General features: G+C 36.8%; 1 protein-coding gene across 3 annotated transcripts; it reads left to right on the top strand.

Moving 5' to 3' along the window:
* The first annotated feature begins 846 nt into the window (after nt 1-846).
* LOC120080113 (isocitrate dehydrogenase [NADP], chloroplastic/mitochondrial) lies at nt 847-20123 on the top strand. Of its 3 annotated transcripts, none has more exons than XM_039034671.1 (16): nt 847-1173; nt 2186-2288; nt 2378-2487; nt 10473-10510; nt 10623-10700; nt 11575-11628; nt 11700-11801; nt 11924-12012; nt 12106-12209; nt 12317-12385; nt 12468-12583; nt 12859-12893; nt 12984-13126; nt 18601-18723; nt 18805-18941; nt 19742-20123. In XM_039034671.1, exons 1-15 carry the CDS (start codon nt 893-895, stop codon nt 18902-18904), a joined length of 1545 nt encoding a protein of 514 aa, XP_038890599.1. In that variant the 5' UTR covers nt 847-892; the 3' UTR covers nt 18905-18941; nt 19742-20123. The 3 variants fall into 3 exon arrangements, with proteins under 3 accessions (XP_038890599.1, XP_038890600.1, XP_038890601.1); XM_039034672.1 differs by having other exon boundaries at nt 851-1130; nt 2245-2288; XM_039034673.1 differs by having other exon boundaries at nt 1026-1130.
* Nucleotides 20124-20380: the final 257 nt, after the last annotated feature.

Below are 20380 nucleotides of genomic sequence, written 5' to 3'. Positions count from 1 at the left end.
ATTTGAATTTGAACGTTTCAAATTCTCTCACCACATTATTATAAGGTTCAATCCATATACGAGCTAGTAGAGGGATCTAATGGACTTACAGATCACAAGTTCCAAAGATCTGAGATTAATTGGCTAAACTCTTTTAACTAATTAGTCAATATTCATTAACTACCGGGATACTCCACTAAAGTCTAGTTGTTGCACTCCCCTCACTGTAAATATATTTATATCCACTTGATTTAACCATAATCAGTAAGTCGATCATTCGACGAGTTCACATGAGCAGATTCGACACGACCAACTTCGGTGAACAATAGCAAGAGTAAGAGAGAGAAGGGTGATTTTGTGAGTGAGGAAAGGAAGAGCGTTACCGACGAGAGGGAGATTAGGGAGAGTGACACAGACAAGAGGGGAAAAAGACACGCATTGTTCCATGGATGTTCGCAAAATGGATCATCAACGAGAGGGAGAGCGAGAGTGAGCACTAGGAAATGCTTTTCCACGTGTGTGCAAGTATATTTTGATAATTTCACCAAAATTTGACGTTAGCAAAGGGTCATCCATTATTTTCTTAAAAAAAAACTGGATCATTTGACATCTGCGTCCTACTTTTGAGTCATTCATACAAATTTTCCAATATCATCCCACTTTTAAATTTGTAACTTAACCTAAATTATATGAATCAACATGCTACCAACTTCCAAGTATGAGATTAACCTCTACTACACGTAGTTGTTAAAACAAAAGGTTGTTGACTATGTGTTTTTACAAACACTAACCCTCAGATCAATTAAAAGAACAAGCGGCAAGACGGCGATAAATCCCCTCGTGAAAGCTTGTAACTTTTTGTAACCCCCCACTATAAATTCTCATCTCCCCATTACCAAGCTAGTGGAATGAGATGATACCAAGACTCGTACGAACCGCCATGCCAAGTGCTACTCTGTTCTCTTCATCTGTTTCTCTCAAAAACCCTTCCTTGCATTTAGCCTCCTCCTCCTCTACTCTGTTCAATGGACGCCTTCTCAGGAATCACCTTCCTTGTCCCCTTCGCTCCCCAGCCGTTTCTCTTCGATGCTGCGCATCTTCTTCTTCTTTTGATCGAGTTCGCGTCTTGAATCCTGTAGTCGAAATGGACGGTAAGATATCATGTTTCTGCCCTATCAATCCGTTCTTATCAAGGTGAATTGAGTTTGATTTTGGATTTGTGTTTCTCACTGTAGTCCTTTTGGCTCTAAATCTGTTCGAAAACTTACTGAACTCTGTATTGTATTCTAGTTAAAACTTAGGATGCGTTTTGGATACTGAGTTGGTTATATAATCGATGATTATTATAGTCTATGAGTTATAATAGTCCGTGCTATTTTAGGTAGGAAAATAGTAAATACTATGACGAGGAAGAGGAAAAATTACAGAGGGCCTTTTATAGGACTAAATGAAAAATAATCCCCAAGTTTGAAAACAAATGAGTTTTGGCCTTACATTTACCCCTATGTGAAATTACCACTTTTAACTCCAAGTGCACAGCTTCTTCTTGCGTTCGCTTTTCATCATTCTTGACTCCTCTTATCTTTTTGTTCGCGTTGCTCTCCAACTAATCTCCACATAAAAGGGAGGAGAGAAAAGGGTAATCGATAAGAGAGAGAGATAAACAAGAAGAGAGAAGCTAGAAGCTAGAAGTTAAGTTAGAGGCTAGAAGCAAGAAGTGAGGAGAGAGAGAGAGAAAGAGAAGCTAGAAACTAGAAACTAATAGGGAGTAGCTAGAAGCTAGAAGCAAGAAGTGAGGAGGAATGAGGCCTACATGCGTGTTTTCGTTGGTCATTTCGATAATCTTACCTAGCAATGACATAAGCAGAAGTTGAAAAAAGACTTACATTTTCAAAAGTTGGGTCAAACTTTAGTTGGGCCTCTCAAAAGAGGCCATATGCACAAAAATCCCGAGGAAGGGAGAGGTTTTGAAATAATATTTACTATACTTAATTGCAGGGTATAAATAGTTGTAGACATCACATCACTATTATATTTGGAGTCCCAAACATGGACTATAATAACTCACACCACCAACTTCAAGCGAACTATGTTTTCTTCCCCTTCAAACATTTCTACATGAGCCTGACTTTTCTAGTTATAATAATTGAATTATGAAGATTCATGCGTTGTAAACTTGTCTTTTCCATTTGGGTGCTTCTTCCAGCTTGACCCTTTTTTTTCCTTTTCTTCTTTTCCCCCCTTCTTTTTGCTTCTTACAATTAGGTGATGAAATGACGAGGATCATATGGACAATGATAAAAGAGAAAGTATGATTACTTCTAAATGATTTTGTTTTTTCTATTTTAATCTCTTAGTGAATTTCTCTGATGCTGATTTTGTTTTCATAACATTGTAGCTTATCTTCCCGTTCCTGGATTTGGATATAAAATATTATGACTTGGGAATATTGAATCGAGATGCCACCGATGACAGGGTTACTATAGAGAGTGCAGAAGCCACTCTTAAGTATGTTCTGCTGTTAGAATTTCAACTATTATATATTGGTGATATCCTTATTTTGGATTCAACATTATTTGTTTGCTTGTGCTAAATGGCGTGGTCGTTCAAAAGTGGTAGGAAGCTGTTCAAACTATGAATAATGTATTTGTGGGTGGAAATCTGAGATAAGGAAGTAAACGAAATAGCTTGTAATTGATTGCATTGGGAACATGGCTACTGGTTTTTGCTTGGTTGTTATACTATATAAATCGTTGATGTTTGTATGTGGCCCTTTATTTATTATTTATTTTATTATTATTTTTTAATTTTAAATTTATAACTGAGGAAGGAAAATAATTAGTTAAGCTTGGCGAAGAGAGTATCATTGATGTCAAGGCTAGAAAAGTAAATAGGACTAAACCTTTGCTCAGTCAATGGGGTACCCGTTTTTCCCATGGAAGGGTGTCGAGGAGGTTGGATGCTTCTATTTGGTTAGGTGGGAGCCGGTGATGAGACCAGTTGAATGTGGTGAGTTGTGCATAGACAATGTTAGACTTTTCAATGAGGCTGTTTTGGCTATATGGTTGTGGTGTTTTCCTTTAGAGCTGAATATTCTATGGCACAAGATTATAGCAATTAATTATGGGCCTCACCTTTTTAAATGGGTCTCCCAGAGGCACATTCAGAAACCCTTGAAAAGCCATCTTTTTAGGTGGTCATTTTTCTGCCACTAATTTTGTTAATCCCTTTGTTAGGGATGGCTCAAACAGTTGTATCCTTTAGCTCTAAGGGTGAAGATCCATTGGACGAACTGTCACCGAAAACCAACCTATCAATTTTGATTAGTCAAAGGTTGACTGTGATGTAGCTTGAATGCTAAAAGGAGAGAAATCTCCAAGAACCAAATCAAGAGACTTTTTATTAATGAGAATGTGACCTAATACAAGGAGGCTTTCTCTATTTATAGAAAATTACGAGAGTCCTAAAAGGATAATTAAAAGAGATTAAAACTGAATTGGTAATTAAAATGTAATTAATCAAGGATTAACCAAGATTAACTTGATTTTATCAAAATGTCCCTATCCTATTCCATCATATTCTATCACTTCCAAAAGAAACTCGTCCTCGAGTTCTAAATCGGAAATGAAGATAAAAATAAAAAAGTAAGCCATTCAAAAGGAAACACCTTTGAACAATTGGGATCAATGACATCCAAATTTCTTGAGCCCAATTAATAGGTGGAATATTTATCTTTTCCCCACAAATCCAATAAATAGATGGTATATTTATCTTTTCCCTGTAAATCCTTTGTAAGATCTCCAACAATAATATTCTATGATCCTCAGTTGGTGAAAATAAATCATTTGACAATGTGAAACCCGTATCGAAAATTTGAAAATTGTTTATCTTTAGGCGTGGGTAGAAAATGGAAGATGCAAATTTTTCATGTAATTTTTTTGATATGCTTTGGCGACACATGCAGGCCAGTTAAACTGGGTAATTGGTCAAATCTTTTGAATTATGTTGTGCAACGGATAGGTCAATCTCATCTTCTTCCTCATATGAGTCACCTTCGTCAACTTTCAATTCAACATCTTGGATGTTGTCGTTAATTTCACTCGAAAACCTATTTTTTTTCAATTTCGAACATATCATCTTCCACGTTGATTCGTGGTCAACTACAATTAGGGTTTTGAACCTTTTCGAAGTAGGATGCCCATGGATATTGTTTTCTTTTGCTTCTGTCGTGTCTTTGCTTTCAACGTCCCCACCATCATTTTCATTAATCGATTGTTCCTCCTCGTCCGATTCATGTTGTGCAATCTCATAGTTAATCTTATTGATTTTTTTAACCTTACTGTTGACAATTTCTTCAATTTTTTTGTGCGGTTGGTCTTCATCTTTGCAATGGATTTCTTTTCCATTCGTTTCTTGCCCGATTTTACAGCTTCATCGGATGGATTCTTGATTTTCTTGCATTAATTCTTTTTTAAGTTCTTGCAAATGTTCAGAAAGTTGCTCCACGTTTTGAGTCATCTCTCCCAATAAACGTTGGATTTTCTTGGCTCCCTTCTTCATTTCCTCCGGTACTTTGGGATTGACGTTCCTTCCGGTTTACCAATGTATCCAGAGAATCCGGTAACCTCTTTCCTTACTTTAACTGCTGCAAAATATTTATCTAGTTCTATGGGAAATTCTACAGGCTTAATTGCAGGAGAAAAGTTAAACGACCAAAATTATTCCTCTTGGTTTTAGTCTATTAAAATGGCCCCTGAAGGGCGTCACAAGTTCGGTTATTTGACTAGCGAGATACCTAGACCTAGACCAGGGGATCTTCGAGAGCGCATTTGGAAAGAAGAGGATTCCTTGCTACGATCACTACTGATTAATAGTATGGAGCCTTAAATAGGGAAACCATTATTGTATGCTGCCACCGCTCGAGATATCTAGGATGCTGTTAAGAAATTATATTAAAAAAGGCAGAATGCATCTCGTCTTTACATTCTGCGCAAACAAGTTCACGAGTGCAAACAAGGGATGATGGATGCCACTTTTTACTGTAATAAACTGTCCCTATTCTGGCAGGAGTTGGACTTGTGTCGGAAATTATTTGGGATTGTCCGTGTGGAGGTATCTAGTTCCAGTATTCCATAATGGAGGAAGTAGATAGGGTATATGATTTCCTAGCTAGTTTGAACTCCAAATTCGATGCAGTTAAAGGCCTTATATTGGGACAGAGACCTATACCCTCTCTTATGGAAGTGTGCTATGAGGTTCGCCTTGAGGAAGAGAAATCCAGTGCTATGAACATCACTACTGTGTCACCTACTAATTCTGCTGCTTTTAGTACGAAATTATCTGGTAATGATGGTGACAAGCACAATAGGAAACAGACTCCAGTGTGTGAACATTGCAAAAAACCCTGACATGCATAGGAACAGTGTTTGAAATTACATGGTAGACCACCGAATGGTAGAAGATGCCCTCTGAATGACAAGTCCAACCCTGACTGTGCATTTGTAAGTGAATCTGCAAGTGCTTCCTAGTCACAACCTCAGGTGAATTGTCAAAGTGACTCTGCTGTCCCTTCTCTTGAGGCAATTGCTCGATCAGGTACATCACAACCCTTAAGTCTCCTAAGTATAAATGACAATAAACCATGGATACTTGATTCAAGGGCTATCATTTAATTGGGTCAGCTGATAACTTCCTAGCATATCTTCCGTGTGCTGATAATGAAACGACCAGGATTGCAAATGGGTCTTTTGCTCCTATTGCGGGCAAGGGTCATATTTCTCCCTTCCATGGTTTAACTTTACAGAATGGGCTACATGTACATAAAATATCTTACAATTTGCTATCTATTAGTAACACAACCCGAGATAAATTGTCAAGTTGCCTTCTCATTGGATAATGTTTTCTTTTAGGACTTGAACTCGGGGAAGACGATTGGCACTGCTCAGCACAATAGGGGACTCTACTTCCTTGATGACGATGCTTCTTCTAGGAACAACTATAGGACTAGTTTGTAATTTTCATATTTTTCAACTTTAGAAAAAGATTGTATGTTATAGCATTTTCGCTTTGGTCATCCAAAATTTCACTATATGAAATTTTTATTTCATCATTTATTCCATAAAGTTGATGTCTCTTCTCTTTCTTGTGATGTGTGCATTCGTGCAAAACAACATAGGACCACCTTTCCTTCTCAACCTTACAAATCTTCTCAGCCCTTTAATCTTATTCATAGTGAAGTTTGGGGTCCGTCTAGTATTACCGCCTCTTTAGGAAAATGTTGGTTTGTGACATTTATCGATGACCATACTCGTCTTACGTGGGTCTTTCTTCTTACTGACAAATTATAAGTTTCATCGATATTTCAACAATTTTACACCACTATTGAGACTCAGTTCAATACTAAAATTGCTATTCTTCGAAGTGATAATAGTCGTGAATTTCTCGATAATACTCTTTGTGAATTTCTGTTTTTCAAAGGATTTGTTCGCCAAAGTTTGTGTCACCTCAACAGAATGGAGTGGCTGAAAAGAAAAATCATCACCTCTTCGAGGTTGCCCGGTCTCTCATGCTATCTATCTCACTTCCATCTTATTTGTGGGGAGATGCATTTCTTACTACAACTCATCTTATTAACCGAATGCCTTTTCGTGTTCTCCAACTCCAAACCCCTCTGGAATGCCTCAAGGAGTCGTACCCGACCACACGACTCATTCCTGATGTTCCTCTCCGAGTTTTTGGGTGTTCTGTCTTTGCCATAGTCATGGCTCTAACCAAGCTAAGTTTACCCCTCGTGCTCAGAAATGTGTCTTCCTTGGATATCCTCTTCATTGGCGAGGTCATAAATGCTTCCATCCTTCTTCCTAGAAATACTTTATTTCCATGGATGTCACATCCCTTGAGGATAAACCCTTCTTCCCTGTTAGTCATCTTCAGGGGGAGAGTATTAGTGAAAAGGCTAACTGATCAACATCCTGTCCCTATTGATTTTCCTGAGCCCATCTTGAGTTCCCATGACACTGTTCTACCTACTAAATCAGTCCCTTGGCTAATATAATATAGGAAGAATCTCAGAAAAGAAATTGTCCCCTATTGCTCCGCCAGCTTCGGTCCATGAATTTGAACCAACACAAGCTCAAGGTACTACTGAGTGTGTCCATGATAATAACGATTTGTGTGTTGAGGATGATATTGTGAATGTAACTGAGAATGACAAGACCGATGTGTTAGTTCCAGAAAATAATAGAGTGGCAGACGGTGATGAGACTACAACATAAACACAAGAGAGTGAAATTCTATCCAACCTGAAACGTGCGTTCAAAATCCTACTACATGCGGGAAAGCAGATGAGAAGTCAGACAAACCTGGGATTATGATGCTTCTCTTGACATGCCAATTGCCTTGAGAAAGGGCACCAGGTCTTGCACTAAGTATCCTATGTATAGCTTTCTTTCTTACAGTAATCTGGCTTCTAAGTTCAGGGCTTTCACTGCCAGTCTTGACACAGCAACAATACCAAAAAACATACATGTGGTTATGGAGATTCTAGAGTGGAAGACTGTCGTTATGGAAGAAATGAGAGCTCTTGAAAAGAATAATACGTGGGACCTTGTTATTCCCCCAAAAGGACATAAAACAGTTGAGTGCAAGTGGGTGTTCGCTCTGAAGTATAAATCTGATGGTACTTTAGACAGTTACAAGGCCAGACTTGTAACAAAAGGGTTTACTCAGACTTATGGGGTAGATTATTCAGAAACTTTCTCTCCTGTAGCGAAGTTAAACATGATTCGGGTTCTTCTCTCTATTGTAGTAAATAAAGATTGACCTCTCCTCCAACTTGATGTGAAAAATGCCTTTCTAAATGGTGTAAAGAAGAAGAGGTGTATATGAGCCCTCCTTCAGGTTTTGAAGTTCAGTTTGATCATTAGGCATGTAAACTCAGGAAGTCATTGAAAAAAAAAAAAAGGTGTTAACAAAGGTGTTAGCAAAGGTTTTGAAGTTCAGTTTGATCATTAGGCATGTAAACTCAGGAAGTCATTGAAAAAAAAAAAAAAGGTGTTAACAAAGTTCTAGTTGATAAAAAGAGATATCAACGTCTAGTGGAAAAGTTAATTTACTTATCACATACCAGACCAGACATTTCCTATGCTGCCAGTTTGTCAGTCAGTTTATGCAGGCATCTTATGAAGAACATATGGAAGTTGTGAATCGAATTCTGAGATATTTGAAAAGCACTCCTAGTAAAGGTCTAATGTTTAAAAAAACTGATAGGAAATGCATTGAGGCTATACTGACTTTGACGGTGCAGGATCAATGATTGACAGAAAGACTACCTCAGGGTACTATACCTTTATGTGGGGTAACCTGGTTACTTGGAGAAGTAAGAAGCAAAATGTAGTTGCTAGAAGTAGTGTAGAGGCTCAATACAGAGCTTATGAGTTTGGGAATTTGTAAAGAAATCTGGTTGAAGAAAGTACTGTCTGATCTTCATCATGATGGTGTCTTACCTATGAAACTCTATTGTGATAATGAAGCTGCCATAAGCATCGTCAATAATCTAGTACAACATGATCGAACGAAAGATGTGGAGATCGACCGACACTTTATAAAAGAGAAAATGGACAATGCTAGTATTTGTATTCAATATATTCCATCAAATCAACAAGTTTTAGATGTTCTCACTAAAGGGTTACTCAGGTAAAATTTTGACTCTTGCGTTAGCAAGTTGGGTTTGATTGATATCTATGCCCCAAATTGAGGGAGATTGTTGGAAATAAGGGACTTAGTTAATTGTTTATAGTCATGGGGTATTATAATTATTTACTTCACCCTATTTTTCGTTTTTGTATTTAGGCTTGTTGGAGCCTATAAATAAGAATCCTCATGTATTTCTCACATCATGTAAAAATTAATAAAACGGAGACTCTCTATCGTGGTTTTTTCTCCCCATTCTAGGATCCACATAAACCTTGTGGCTCCTCTTTTTCTCTTTTCTCTTTTAACAGAGAGAAAAAGGAAAATATTAGGTATTTAAGCACCTTGGAGAACCACACCCCAAAAGCCAACTAGTGAGGTGAGAGGGCCAAGTCACTTAAGTAACATATTAGTCATCTCATTCTAACTGATGTGGGACAAAGGTAGCCCATACTACCTTGGTTTGTAACAATATCCCATCCTCAGAAAGCCGATGTCCCAATATTGGACCGACGATACTTCACTCGGAAACACCCGGTCACAACCCTCTGCCGGTGCTCCTCTCCGAAACGTCGACAACCGACTCTGATACCGTTGTTAGGTACTTAAGTACCTTGGAGAATCACACCCCAAAAATCAGCTATTGAGATGAGAGAGCCAACCCATTTAGGTACCACATTGGTTATCCCGTTCTGACCGATGTGGGACAAAGGTAGCTCATACTACCATGGTTCCTAACAGAAAGCCTGAGAGAACCTGAAACAAGTTAAATATTATATATTTTAAAAATCTAATCAATAATGTTGGTTTCTCAAATTTGCTTTTCTGATTGCAAAGACTAGTTGGCCAGTTGACAGTTTGGTCGACTTTTTTCAGTCGGATTAGTTTTCAGATATAGGTGTGCATCTGTAGCCTTTTTTTCAAGTAATTCGTATTTCTTTAACTTTGGCTTTCAGCACTCTCTGTTGCGTAGGGAAAGCGTTGGATGTGGCGGGAGGTCCATCTTTGACTAGGTAGTGGAAATATTTGTTGTTGGTCTCCCAATCCCTCTAATGGGTTTTCTTGTTGCTCTTTTCTCCTCTTTTTGGGCACCCACAGTACAACTGAAAACCCTTTATTATCCTTGTGTAAGAATTTCCAAGAAGGTTAAGTTATTTGTCAAGTAGGTATTACATGGGAGAGTCAACATTATGGATTGCATTCAGAGACGTTCTTTTTTCTTCGGCATGGTCTGTAGTGGTGTATTCTTTGTTGGGATGGCGTTGAGAATTTGAGTCATGTTCTTTGGAGATGCAAGTTTGCGCTCTCAATTTGGGATTCTTTTCTGGAGATGTTTGGTATGAATGTGGTTAGTTATGTTTATTGTCGTCTCATTATGGAGGTGGTCTTACTCCATCCACTCTTTCGAGATAAGGGTTGTACAGTTTTTTCTTTTTAAAAAAAGTTTATGGAGCATTTGGCCAGAGAGAAATGAAAGAATTTTTAGAGGGATTGTGGTCTCTTGTCAAGTTTAATGCCTCTCTTCAGACATCTATTTGAAAATGCTTATCTACTTATTCTCGGTCATATTATTTTGGATTGGAGCCCTTTATTTATTATTATTAATTTTTTTAATTTGTTAGGTTTTTAGGTGTTGTTTGGATCCAATTATTGGTTGTTGTTTTTGTATGCTCCTTTTGTTTTCTTTATTCATTCTCAATGAAAGCAGTTTGTATGTATAAAAAAAAAATATTACGCATTACTTGAGTTCTTTTTCTTGACTCAAAGTAGTTCTTTTGGTCCTTCTAACCTTCTGAATGCAGGTACAATGTTGCCGTAAAATGTGCTACGATCACTCCAGGTTTGTCATTTGTGTCCATGTTTGTTTTGTATTTTACAATTTCAATCATTAAATGATAGCAAATGATTATCAGCTTTAGTCGATATCTCTTGATCTCTCTCATTTTTTTCAGATGAGGCCAGAGTCAAAGAGTTTGGACTTAAATCTATGTGGAGAAGTCCCAATGGCACAATTAGGAACATTCTTAATGGTTTGTTTTCTAAATACATACTCTTATTCTCAAGGGAAAGTATCACAGTTTTTTAGGAAATTGAAGATGGTAAAGCTTATACACATCATGTGGAGATTTATTAATAAAATTAGGTTTTCCACTTTATGGAAGAGGTATCTTGGTTTTTGAAGCTGAGGGAGTTGCTGGCTTCCTCAATTTGCTTCAGTTTCTTCTTCTAATTTTTAATAAGAAACAATGTAAATGTATTAATTAATCACAAACTCAATGCAACCTAGAGGCGGAGGGGGTGAAAAACTCCCTCCCCAAAGGAAAACTAGTGAAGAACTGCCTCCCAATCACTGAAGACTTGAGGTAGGCTATAATCTCTCTCTCACACACACACACAAAAGCATGCACACATGCAAAAAAAAAAAAAAAAAGCAAGCTTCAGTTAGCTCTCTTGCATCAATTATGATATGCAATATGATCCCTAAACCCTTAGGGGGCATTTCACCTCTAAATACTCTTAAGAAGATCAAGCTATTTATGTGGACTTGGCTGCAAGATCTTCCAAAAGTTTAGAAAAGGTTTCCCCCTGGGCTCTGTCCTAACTGGTATGTGCTATGTGAAAAAGCAATGAAGGATACGACTCATCTAAATGTTGGACACTAGTGTTTGGCGCTTTCATTTTGCTATGATGATTTTGTTTTCCTTAAAGTATTACAAATGATTTAGTGCAAGTGTTATTGGACTCAACACTACCTAGAAAGAGGGAAAAAAAAGGAAAAAAAGAAAGAAAGGAGGAGAATCTTATATTCTTACGTGGTTAAGATTTCGTAATTGGGAATATTCTTTTTAATGTCCTATATTAAAAGTATGAGTTTCATAATTATATGTATTTTTTTTTGTACAGGCACTGTTTTCCGAGAACCTATCTTATGTCAAAACATCCCAAGAATTGTTCCTGGTAATTTTCATTGTCTAACCTTTTGTCCTGTAATCCATTATGGAACATAATATAATACTTGGTTAATACAGGTTGGAAGAAGCCCATATGTATTGGTAGGCATGCTTTTGGTGACCAATACCGTGCCACTGATACTGTCATCCCAGGGCCTGGAAAGCTTAAAATGGTGTTCAGTAAGATAACTTTTTTTTCTTTACACATTCTCATGTATTGCTCTGGGACAACTGTTTTTCCATCCCCAAACTTTTCATGATCTTTCTACTCTTATCTATTTTACCTTTTTGTTTCTATTCAGTTCCAGAAAATGGGGAGGCACCAAGAGAGCTCGAGGTTTATGACTTCAAAGGACCAGGCATTGCACTTACAATGTATAATGTTGACGAGGTTAGTTCTTTTATTTCTTTTCTTGAACTTGTTCATTTTTTGTATCACGTAAATGACCCTTTTAAGTTTAACTCATTCCTACGCAACTGGCAGTCCATTCAAGCATTTGCAGAGTCCTCAATGTCACTGGCATTTGAGAAGAAGTGGCCCCTGTATTTGAGCACTAAAAATACAATTCTCAAGAAATATGATGGCAGGTAATTTTTACTTCGTTCCCTGTACCTAGTTGCTTGTGCGGTTGATATCTACTTTCAGTTTCCTAGATATTGTCAATGTGATATTTTATTTTAATACTGGCCTGCAGATTTAAGGATATATTTCAAAAAGTGTATGAGGAAAAGTGGAAGCAGAAGTTTGAAGAAAATTCAATATGGTACATTACATTTATGGTTCTCAAGAGTTATGTATGCGTAATCTATTGCCCATCGCTGAATATATTTTACTTTGGCATTTAGGTACGAACATCGGCTTATTGATGACATGGTAGCATATGCTGTAAAAAGTGAAGGTGGATACGTTTGGGCTTGCAAGAATTATGATGGGGACGTTCAGAGTGATTTACTTGCACAGGGTGATGCTATCAACTTTTCTAATTGCCTGGATTCTCTTAATATTACATGCTTTTATAATTTTTAATATTAATAAATATCTTACAATATTATTAACTAGAGAACTACATCTATCAACTTTTATCTTCTGTATTATGTATTATACCTCAGTTTCATTCTTAATGTCTTGCATTGATCAGAGAATGCAAGTTTCTCTTAGACGTTAACATCACGTATTTTGTTGATAAAATGATCTCTGTTGGTTGCATCGAGTCTGAATGCTTATTTTCCATTGCAGGCTTTGGTTCTTTGGGGCTAATGACTTCTGTGTTGGTGGGTATTTAACACTTTAGAATATGAACTGTATCATCTCCATGGACTCATTTCCTTAACAAACGCCTTAAAAGTTGAGATTTATTGCAGTTGTCATCTGATGGGAAGACGTTGGAAGCTGAGGCAGCTCATGGCACTGTAACACGGCATTACCGATTACATCAAAAGGGACAAGAAACCAGTACAAATAGTATTGCTTCTATTTTTGCATGGACGCGGGGCCTTGAGCATAGGTATACCCAAGTTCTATCTTTGGCCGGATGATTCTCAAAGTGTCCATAGTTGTATTGCTGTCTTATTTTAAAGAAGAAACATTTCATTGAATAAATGAAATAAAGGGAGACCCCAAAGCACTTATAGGTAATTAGAGAAGATATTTCCTATTTGAAACTAAATAAGAAAGACTAAAGTGCTTAAAAAGGTGCCTATTTTTGCATCAATACATAGCTGTAGAGAGAACTAAACCCATAGTTGTACTGCTATGTAATATTTGCCTTTCAGGTTTTTTAGATTATTTGATACTTCAATGTAGTTTACAACGCGGTTTAAAGTTCTTGAGGTAGGAAATAAAGTTCTGCCTTCACTACAGGCACCAAAACCAACCATCGGTTCACTAAACTAAACTGCTGCAACTTTATAATTTATTGTTAGATTTTCCATTATCGTAAATATCTTGTTATATTTTTCTTTTCTTTGCTTTCCTTCTTTGGTCACTCTTGTACACTTGTAATTCATATCTTTGGTGAATGGAATAGAGTATTTTGATTCTCTCTCAAACCTAAGAGTTTTACATGGTATCAGAGCGCTCTAAAAAAAAGGGTTTTGTGACTTAGAGTTTGAGAATTTAGAACCTGTTTGTATTACATCTAGGGTTTTGTGGAGGGGTGAGTTTATACTCTTGCTCACCGCCTCTGTCTTCGGTTTGTTCGCCGTCGGAGAAAAGGGAGGGTCGTTTTTCTTCGCTATTTTTTGACACAGCCCAGTCCATCGAGGAGCCTAGTCGTCGATCTATAAAACCCCAAAGTCCGACATCCATCTGACTGGCACGTGAGTTCCCTTCTGTTGTCGATCCATGCGTCGGCGCGTATAGGTGCGTGCGCGGCCGGTTCCAGTTCATCTTCTGTGGGTTTCCTCGGTTTTGTTGACTCTCCTTGGTGGTGTGTTTGTTTGGACTATATACTCACTGTTCACGGTTCATTGAAAGAAAAAAAAGTATCTCTTCGGTAAATTAGGATTTGATTCTCTTTTGTCTTGTGTTTCTTTTTTGAGGTAATGATTGATAAGAAACCAATAGTCATGTCTGAGATGGTTCCTATGGTGTCAAAAGTAACTGAACACAAGTTGAATGGATCCAATTACTATTCATGGAGATCAAATGTTTGCCACTTTATTAGGAGCATGTAGATGGATGGTCACATCACGAAAGTGCCATCGATTAATGTTACTAAAAAGGTTTGATGGTGGGACGATTCAAGAATACTTCTACAAATCAAGAATTCTATTGACTGTGAAATTGTTGAATTAGTAAACCACTGCGAATCAGTCAAGGAACTATTGGAATATTTGGATTTTCTTTATTTTGGGAAAGAGGACAACAGTAAAGTGTTTGATGTTTGTAAGATTCTCTATCAACTTGATCAAGGAGAAAAAATCTCTTAGAAGCTACTTTAAGGAGGTCAAAAATACATGTGCGGAATTCAATGCCCTAATGCTAATCAACACAGATCCAAAAGTTCTAATGACTCAATCTGAAAAGTTTATCATGAGTTTTTTTAGTTGGTTTTGCACCTAAATATGAGATGGCCAAAGATCAAGTGTTGTCAAACTCAAATATCTCATCGTTGGAAGAAGCTTATACTCTAATACTTCATACAGAGAAGCCACAAGCAGTTATGTCATCTGATTCTAGCAGTGCTTTGATTGGGTGCACAGATGATTATAAAGGTAATAAGGGGATTGAATCAAATAGCTCTAAAGGTCATCCCAATAACCAAAGACCAAATTCAGGAGGTGTTATTTGCTATTACTGTCGTAAACCTGGCCATACGAAACGTGAATGTAGAAGATTGATGAATAAGGGTCAGTGGGTGCCATCTGTACATGTTGCTTCTACTCCTGATAATCTTGACAAGTCAATTACGATTTTGGCAGAGGAGTTTGCTAAATTTCAACAATCTCAAGAGTCATTGATGACATCATCTTCTACTCCCATTATGGCCATCACAAAGATAGGTAATATCTCTTAATACCTTCTTTCCTCCACGTCAAAATGGATCGACTCTGGCACTATAGACCATATGACAGGTAACCCCACGTTATTCTCTAACCTTTGTACATCTACCTCTTCACCTAATGTCACTATAATTGATGGAACCTTCGCTCCTGTTATAGCATCCGGAACCGTCCATCTTACTGAATCAATTTCTTTGTTCATCCGTTTTAAATTTACCACATTTCTCGTTTAATTTGATTTCGGTCAGTAAACTCACTTGTGATCTTCATTGTTGTGTCTCTTTTTTTTTTTTTTTTCCTAGTTATTGCTTATTTCAGGGTCTTACGACAAAGTAGACTATTGGTAAAGGGTGTGAATTTAGAAGTCTTTACATCTTTGAACCACAAATACCTACAGCCATCACATGCTCTAGCGTGTCGTCTCCCTTTGAAGAGCATTGTCGTTTGGGTCATCCGTCTATCTCTGTGTTGAAAAGTCTTTGTCCACCGTTTCAACATTTGCTTTTTTAGATTGTGATTTCAGTTTGCTAAATTTCATTGTTTGAGTTTGTATCCTCGAGTCAATAAACGAGCTAGTGCTCCTTTTGAATTAGCCCATTATGATGTTTGGTGTCCATGTCCTATAGAGTCCAAAGGAGGGTTTAGGTATTTTGCTACATTTGTCGATGACTATTCTCGTGTTACCTGGTTATATTTAATGAAAAATCGTTTTGAGTTGCTTTCTCATTTTCGTAACTTCCATGTTGAAATTCGAACTCAGTTTAATGGTGCTCTTAAAATCTTACGGAGTGATAATGCTAAGGAATATTTCTCTCATGCACTCCAGTCTTATTTAGATGCCTATGGCATTCTTCATCAATCTTCTTGTGTCGACACTCCATCTCAAAATGGGGTTTGTAGAACGAAAGAATCGTCATCTCCTTAAGACAGTCAGAGCCTTGATGTTTCAGATGCATGTTCCAAAATCCTTTTAGGGTGATGTTGTTTCCACAACTTGTTTCTTAATAAATCGCATGCTCTCTTCCATTCTTAAAGGTGAGATACCTTTTCGTACTTTATGGCCCAAACAAAATTTGTTTCTCATTTTACCTAAAATATTTAGTTCTACTTGCTTTGTTCGGGATATTCGGCCTCAAATACCAAGCTGGATCCAAATTCCTTAAAATGTATCCTTGGTTATTCCCGTGTTCAAAAGAGGTATCGGTGTTATTGTCCTAGTCTAAATAAATATCTTGTCTCTCCTGATGCATTCCTGATTTTTTTCCATCGCTGTCTTTCTCTTCGAATAAGAGTCAGGGGGAGCATAAAGAATTAGAGGATGATTTCCTTGTCTACACAATTGTTTCCCCTTCTAATCCTCTTCCTGTGGCTACCTCTACTCTTCCACCCACCGTTAAGGTCTATACTCAATGACAACCTCCTTCAGTTCCATGCCTTGTACCAGAGGCTTCTTCGTCTCCTTCAGTTCTATGTCTTGTACTAGAAGTTTCTTCGTCTCTTTCAATTTCATGCCCTATACCAGAGGCTTCTTTGTCTTCTTCAGTTCCATGCCCTGTTCCAGAGGTTTCTTTGCCTCCTTCGATTCTATGCCCTGTACTAGAGTCTTCTTTGTCATTGGATCCGGAAACGAAATGAGTGAAGATCTTCCTATTGCTCTGCGTAAAGGTAAACGTAAGTATGCTCATCCTGTTTCCTCTTTTGTTTCATATAACCATTTGTTGTCTTCCACATGTTCATTTATTGCATCCTTAGAGTCTGTATCCATCCCTAAAACTGTTCATGAAGCTCTGTCTCATCTTGGTTGGTGTGTCGCAATGGTGGAGGAGATAACTACCTTAAATGATAATTGTACTTGAGATTTAGTTTCTCACCCTGCAGGAAAGAAAGCTATCGGTTGCAAATGGATGTTTGCGGTTAAAGTCAATCCTGATGGTTTTGTTGCTCGGTTAAAAGCATGCGTGAAAGGCTACGCACAAACTTATGGCGTTGACTATGTTGATACGTTTTCTTCTGCAGCAAAAATGGCATATGTGAGGTGGTTTATTTCATTAGCTTCAATCAATCATTGGCCTCTACATCAACTTGATATTAAAAATGCATTTCTTCATGGTGATCTTCAAAAAGAGGTGTATATGGAGCAACCACCACAGTTTGTTGCTCAAGAGGAGAATGGAACGGTGTGTCGCCTTCATAAATCTTTGTATGGATTAAAGCAGAGTCCACGGGCTTGGTTTGGTAAATTTAATTAGGTGATTGAAAACTTTGGAATGCGGAAGAGCACGTCAGATCATTCGGTCTTTTTTAAGAGATCTAAGGGTGGTGTCATCTTGTTAGTCGTATATGTTGATAATATTGTGATTATTGGTGATGATTATTTAGGTATTTTGTCCCTGAAGACCTTTCTTCATAGTCAATTCCATACAAAAGATTTGGACATGTTGAAATACTTCTTAGGAATTGAGGTAATAGAAGCAAGAAAGGAATACTATTATCATAGAGAAAATATGTACTTGATTTGTTGACTGAAACAGGGAAACTAGGGGCTAATCTATGTAGTACTCCAATGATGCTCAACCTACAACTCACAAAAGATGGAGAATTGCTAAAAGATCTTGAAAGATATAGGAGGTTAGTGGGAAAACATAATTACCTTACCGTGACTCGACCCGACATAGCCTATTTAGTGAGTCTTGTGAGTCAGTACATGTCATGCCCTACAGTTGATCATTTGGCTACATTAGAACAAATTATGTATTATTTGAAGGTTGCTCCTAGGCGTAGTTTATTATATAAGGATTATAGTCATACTAATATTGAATGTTTCTCAGACTCCGATTGGGTCTGATATATCTAAAGAAGACAAAAGATCAACTTCAAGATATTGTGTTTTTGTTAGTAGTAATTTGATTTCTTGGAAGATTAAGAAGCAAAATATGGTATCATGTTCAAGTGTGGAATCAAAATATAGAGTAATGACACAGTCTGTGTGTGAATTGATTTGGATATCTCAACTTCTTGTTGAGTTGGGATTTGAAATCACCACATCGACAAAGTTGTGGTGTGATAATCAAGCAGCACTTCATATCGCGTCTAATCCAATATTTCATGAAAGGACTAAACATATTGAAGTTGATTGCTATTTTGTACGTGAGAAAATTCAACAAGGTTTGGTATCTACAGTATATGTGAAGACTGGAGAACAATCAGGAGATATCTTCACGAATGCATTGAATGGAACACGTATAGATTATCTATGTAACAAGTTAGGCATAATTAACATATATGCGGGGCGTGTTATAGTTCTATTGTTAGGGATTTCCAATATTGTAAAAATTTCTTGTTATATATTTTTTTTCTATGCTTTCCTTTTTTGGTCACACTTGTACACTTCTGATTCTCTTCGAACCTAAGAGTTTTGCTTTGTTAAGTAGTGAAATAAGTAGGAACTGATAATTGTCGGCTGTATTTTGTTCAGGGCCAAATTAGATAAAAACGAGAGGCTACTGGATTTTGTTCAGAAGTTGGAAGCTTCATGCATTGAAACGGTGGAATCCGGGAAAATGACAAAGGATCTTGCCCTGCTGATACACGGACCGAAGTAAAAGTTTAAACATTTCATCTCATTCACTACTTTGACATTTCAAGTTTAGAATTATTTAGATGTGTACGATTTTCACAGGGTATCAAGGGAGTTTTACTTGAACACCGAGGAATTTATTGATGCCGTAGCACACAATCTGCTGGCGAAACTCCAACGATCGCCTGTAACGGTTAACTAAATGACTTCGTTATTAAAGATGGAGATTTGGTTTTCAGGTGAGATGATTCTTTACTAGCTCTTTTACAGAAGCAGAAGTTGGTTTTGTGATAGCCACGTACATTTTAGCAAAATTGTTTATCTTTATAGTTTACACCAAACAATTCAGTTTGCCTGATATTGATTTCGAAGTATTTGTTTACTTATTGCTGAATGTAGAAAATTACTAGTTAAATTTAGCTGTGAATATAATGAATCTTTGGTGGTCTGTTTCTGTGATAGTTTGTGTTATAAAATTGAAAATATTGGTTTAAATACTACTTTGGTCTCTCTATACTTTTGGTTTTCGTTCCTTTTGGTCCCTATACTTTTAAAAATATTCATTTTGGTTCTTGTATTTTTAATTTTTGTTAATTTTGGTCTTTATATTTTCTAAGAGTGACCATTTTGGTCTCTTTATTTTTATTTTTATTTTATTAAGGGATAAAAATAGTACAAAAAAATGAATCCAAGTTGAAAATACAAAGATCAAAATGTTCTTTTGAAAGTAGAAAGATAAAAATGAATAAAAATGGAAAATATGGGGATCAAAATTAAATATTGAACCAAAGTCGAAAGTACAAGGATCAAAATAATATCTAAATAAAAAATGTTTGATCAATTCCTCTTCTAGATTTGTTAATTAATAGAACTGGAAATCAGTAGCCTTTTTTTCCCGTTTGGTAGCTTGTTTTGAAATAATTTGATGAAGTCTTAAATAAGGACCTCTGTACATAAGAAACATACAAGGATAACCATGTCTTGTATCAGTGAAACCCATAATAGACCCTTCTCAAGAGCCTTTTCTCTCTTCTGGCAGGTCTTTTTCCCATTTGTTTGTCCACATGCCTGGGCCGTTTATTTCGTAGGAATGCTAGATATCGCGAGGTGAGTATCTACTAACTAGATTCTCACATCGTCTTATAAGAATATGAGATACCTGGGAATCTGATGTCTATAAACAAGGCATTTGATTCGTGCTCGATTTTGAATCAAGAATTCTATAAATCACATTTTTGGTGGGATTTCTTTTTCTGGAATACTTTCTTTCATCAATTTTGGTCATGCCGACTCTCATTTCTATACCTGAAAATAATTAGAAGGAAATTGATGTAATGTTTTAACAGTTACATTGCTTGATGCAATTTGCTTATATTTATATGTGAAAACTAAATAGAATAAAATTGATGAGGTTGTATAACATTTGAATCTGCATTATGTGACATTTTCACGTCCAAGATTCCTGTAAATTCAGGTATGAAACTTATTAAGTTATATTGATATTTAAACTGAAGTTATACCTTGGTAAATATATCAATAACTTGAGGTCCATAAAAGAAAAGAAAAAAAAAAGTAAAGACTAGAAAAAAGAATATATCGGGGTGTTCATGGGTTGAAATAACTTCTAGACTCAATTCAATTTTCGAATTGTAAATCTCTTCAACCAAATAATCATTAC

Source organism: Benincasa hispida, chromosome 6 (genome assembly GCF_009727055.1).
Source record: "Benincasa hispida cultivar B227 chromosome 6, ASM972705v1, whole genome shotgun sequence".
NCBI lineage: Eukaryota > Viridiplantae > Streptophyta > Magnoliopsida > Cucurbitales > Cucurbitaceae > Benincasa > Benincasa hispida.
This window is presented reverse-complemented; position numbering and strand designations above follow the sequence as displayed.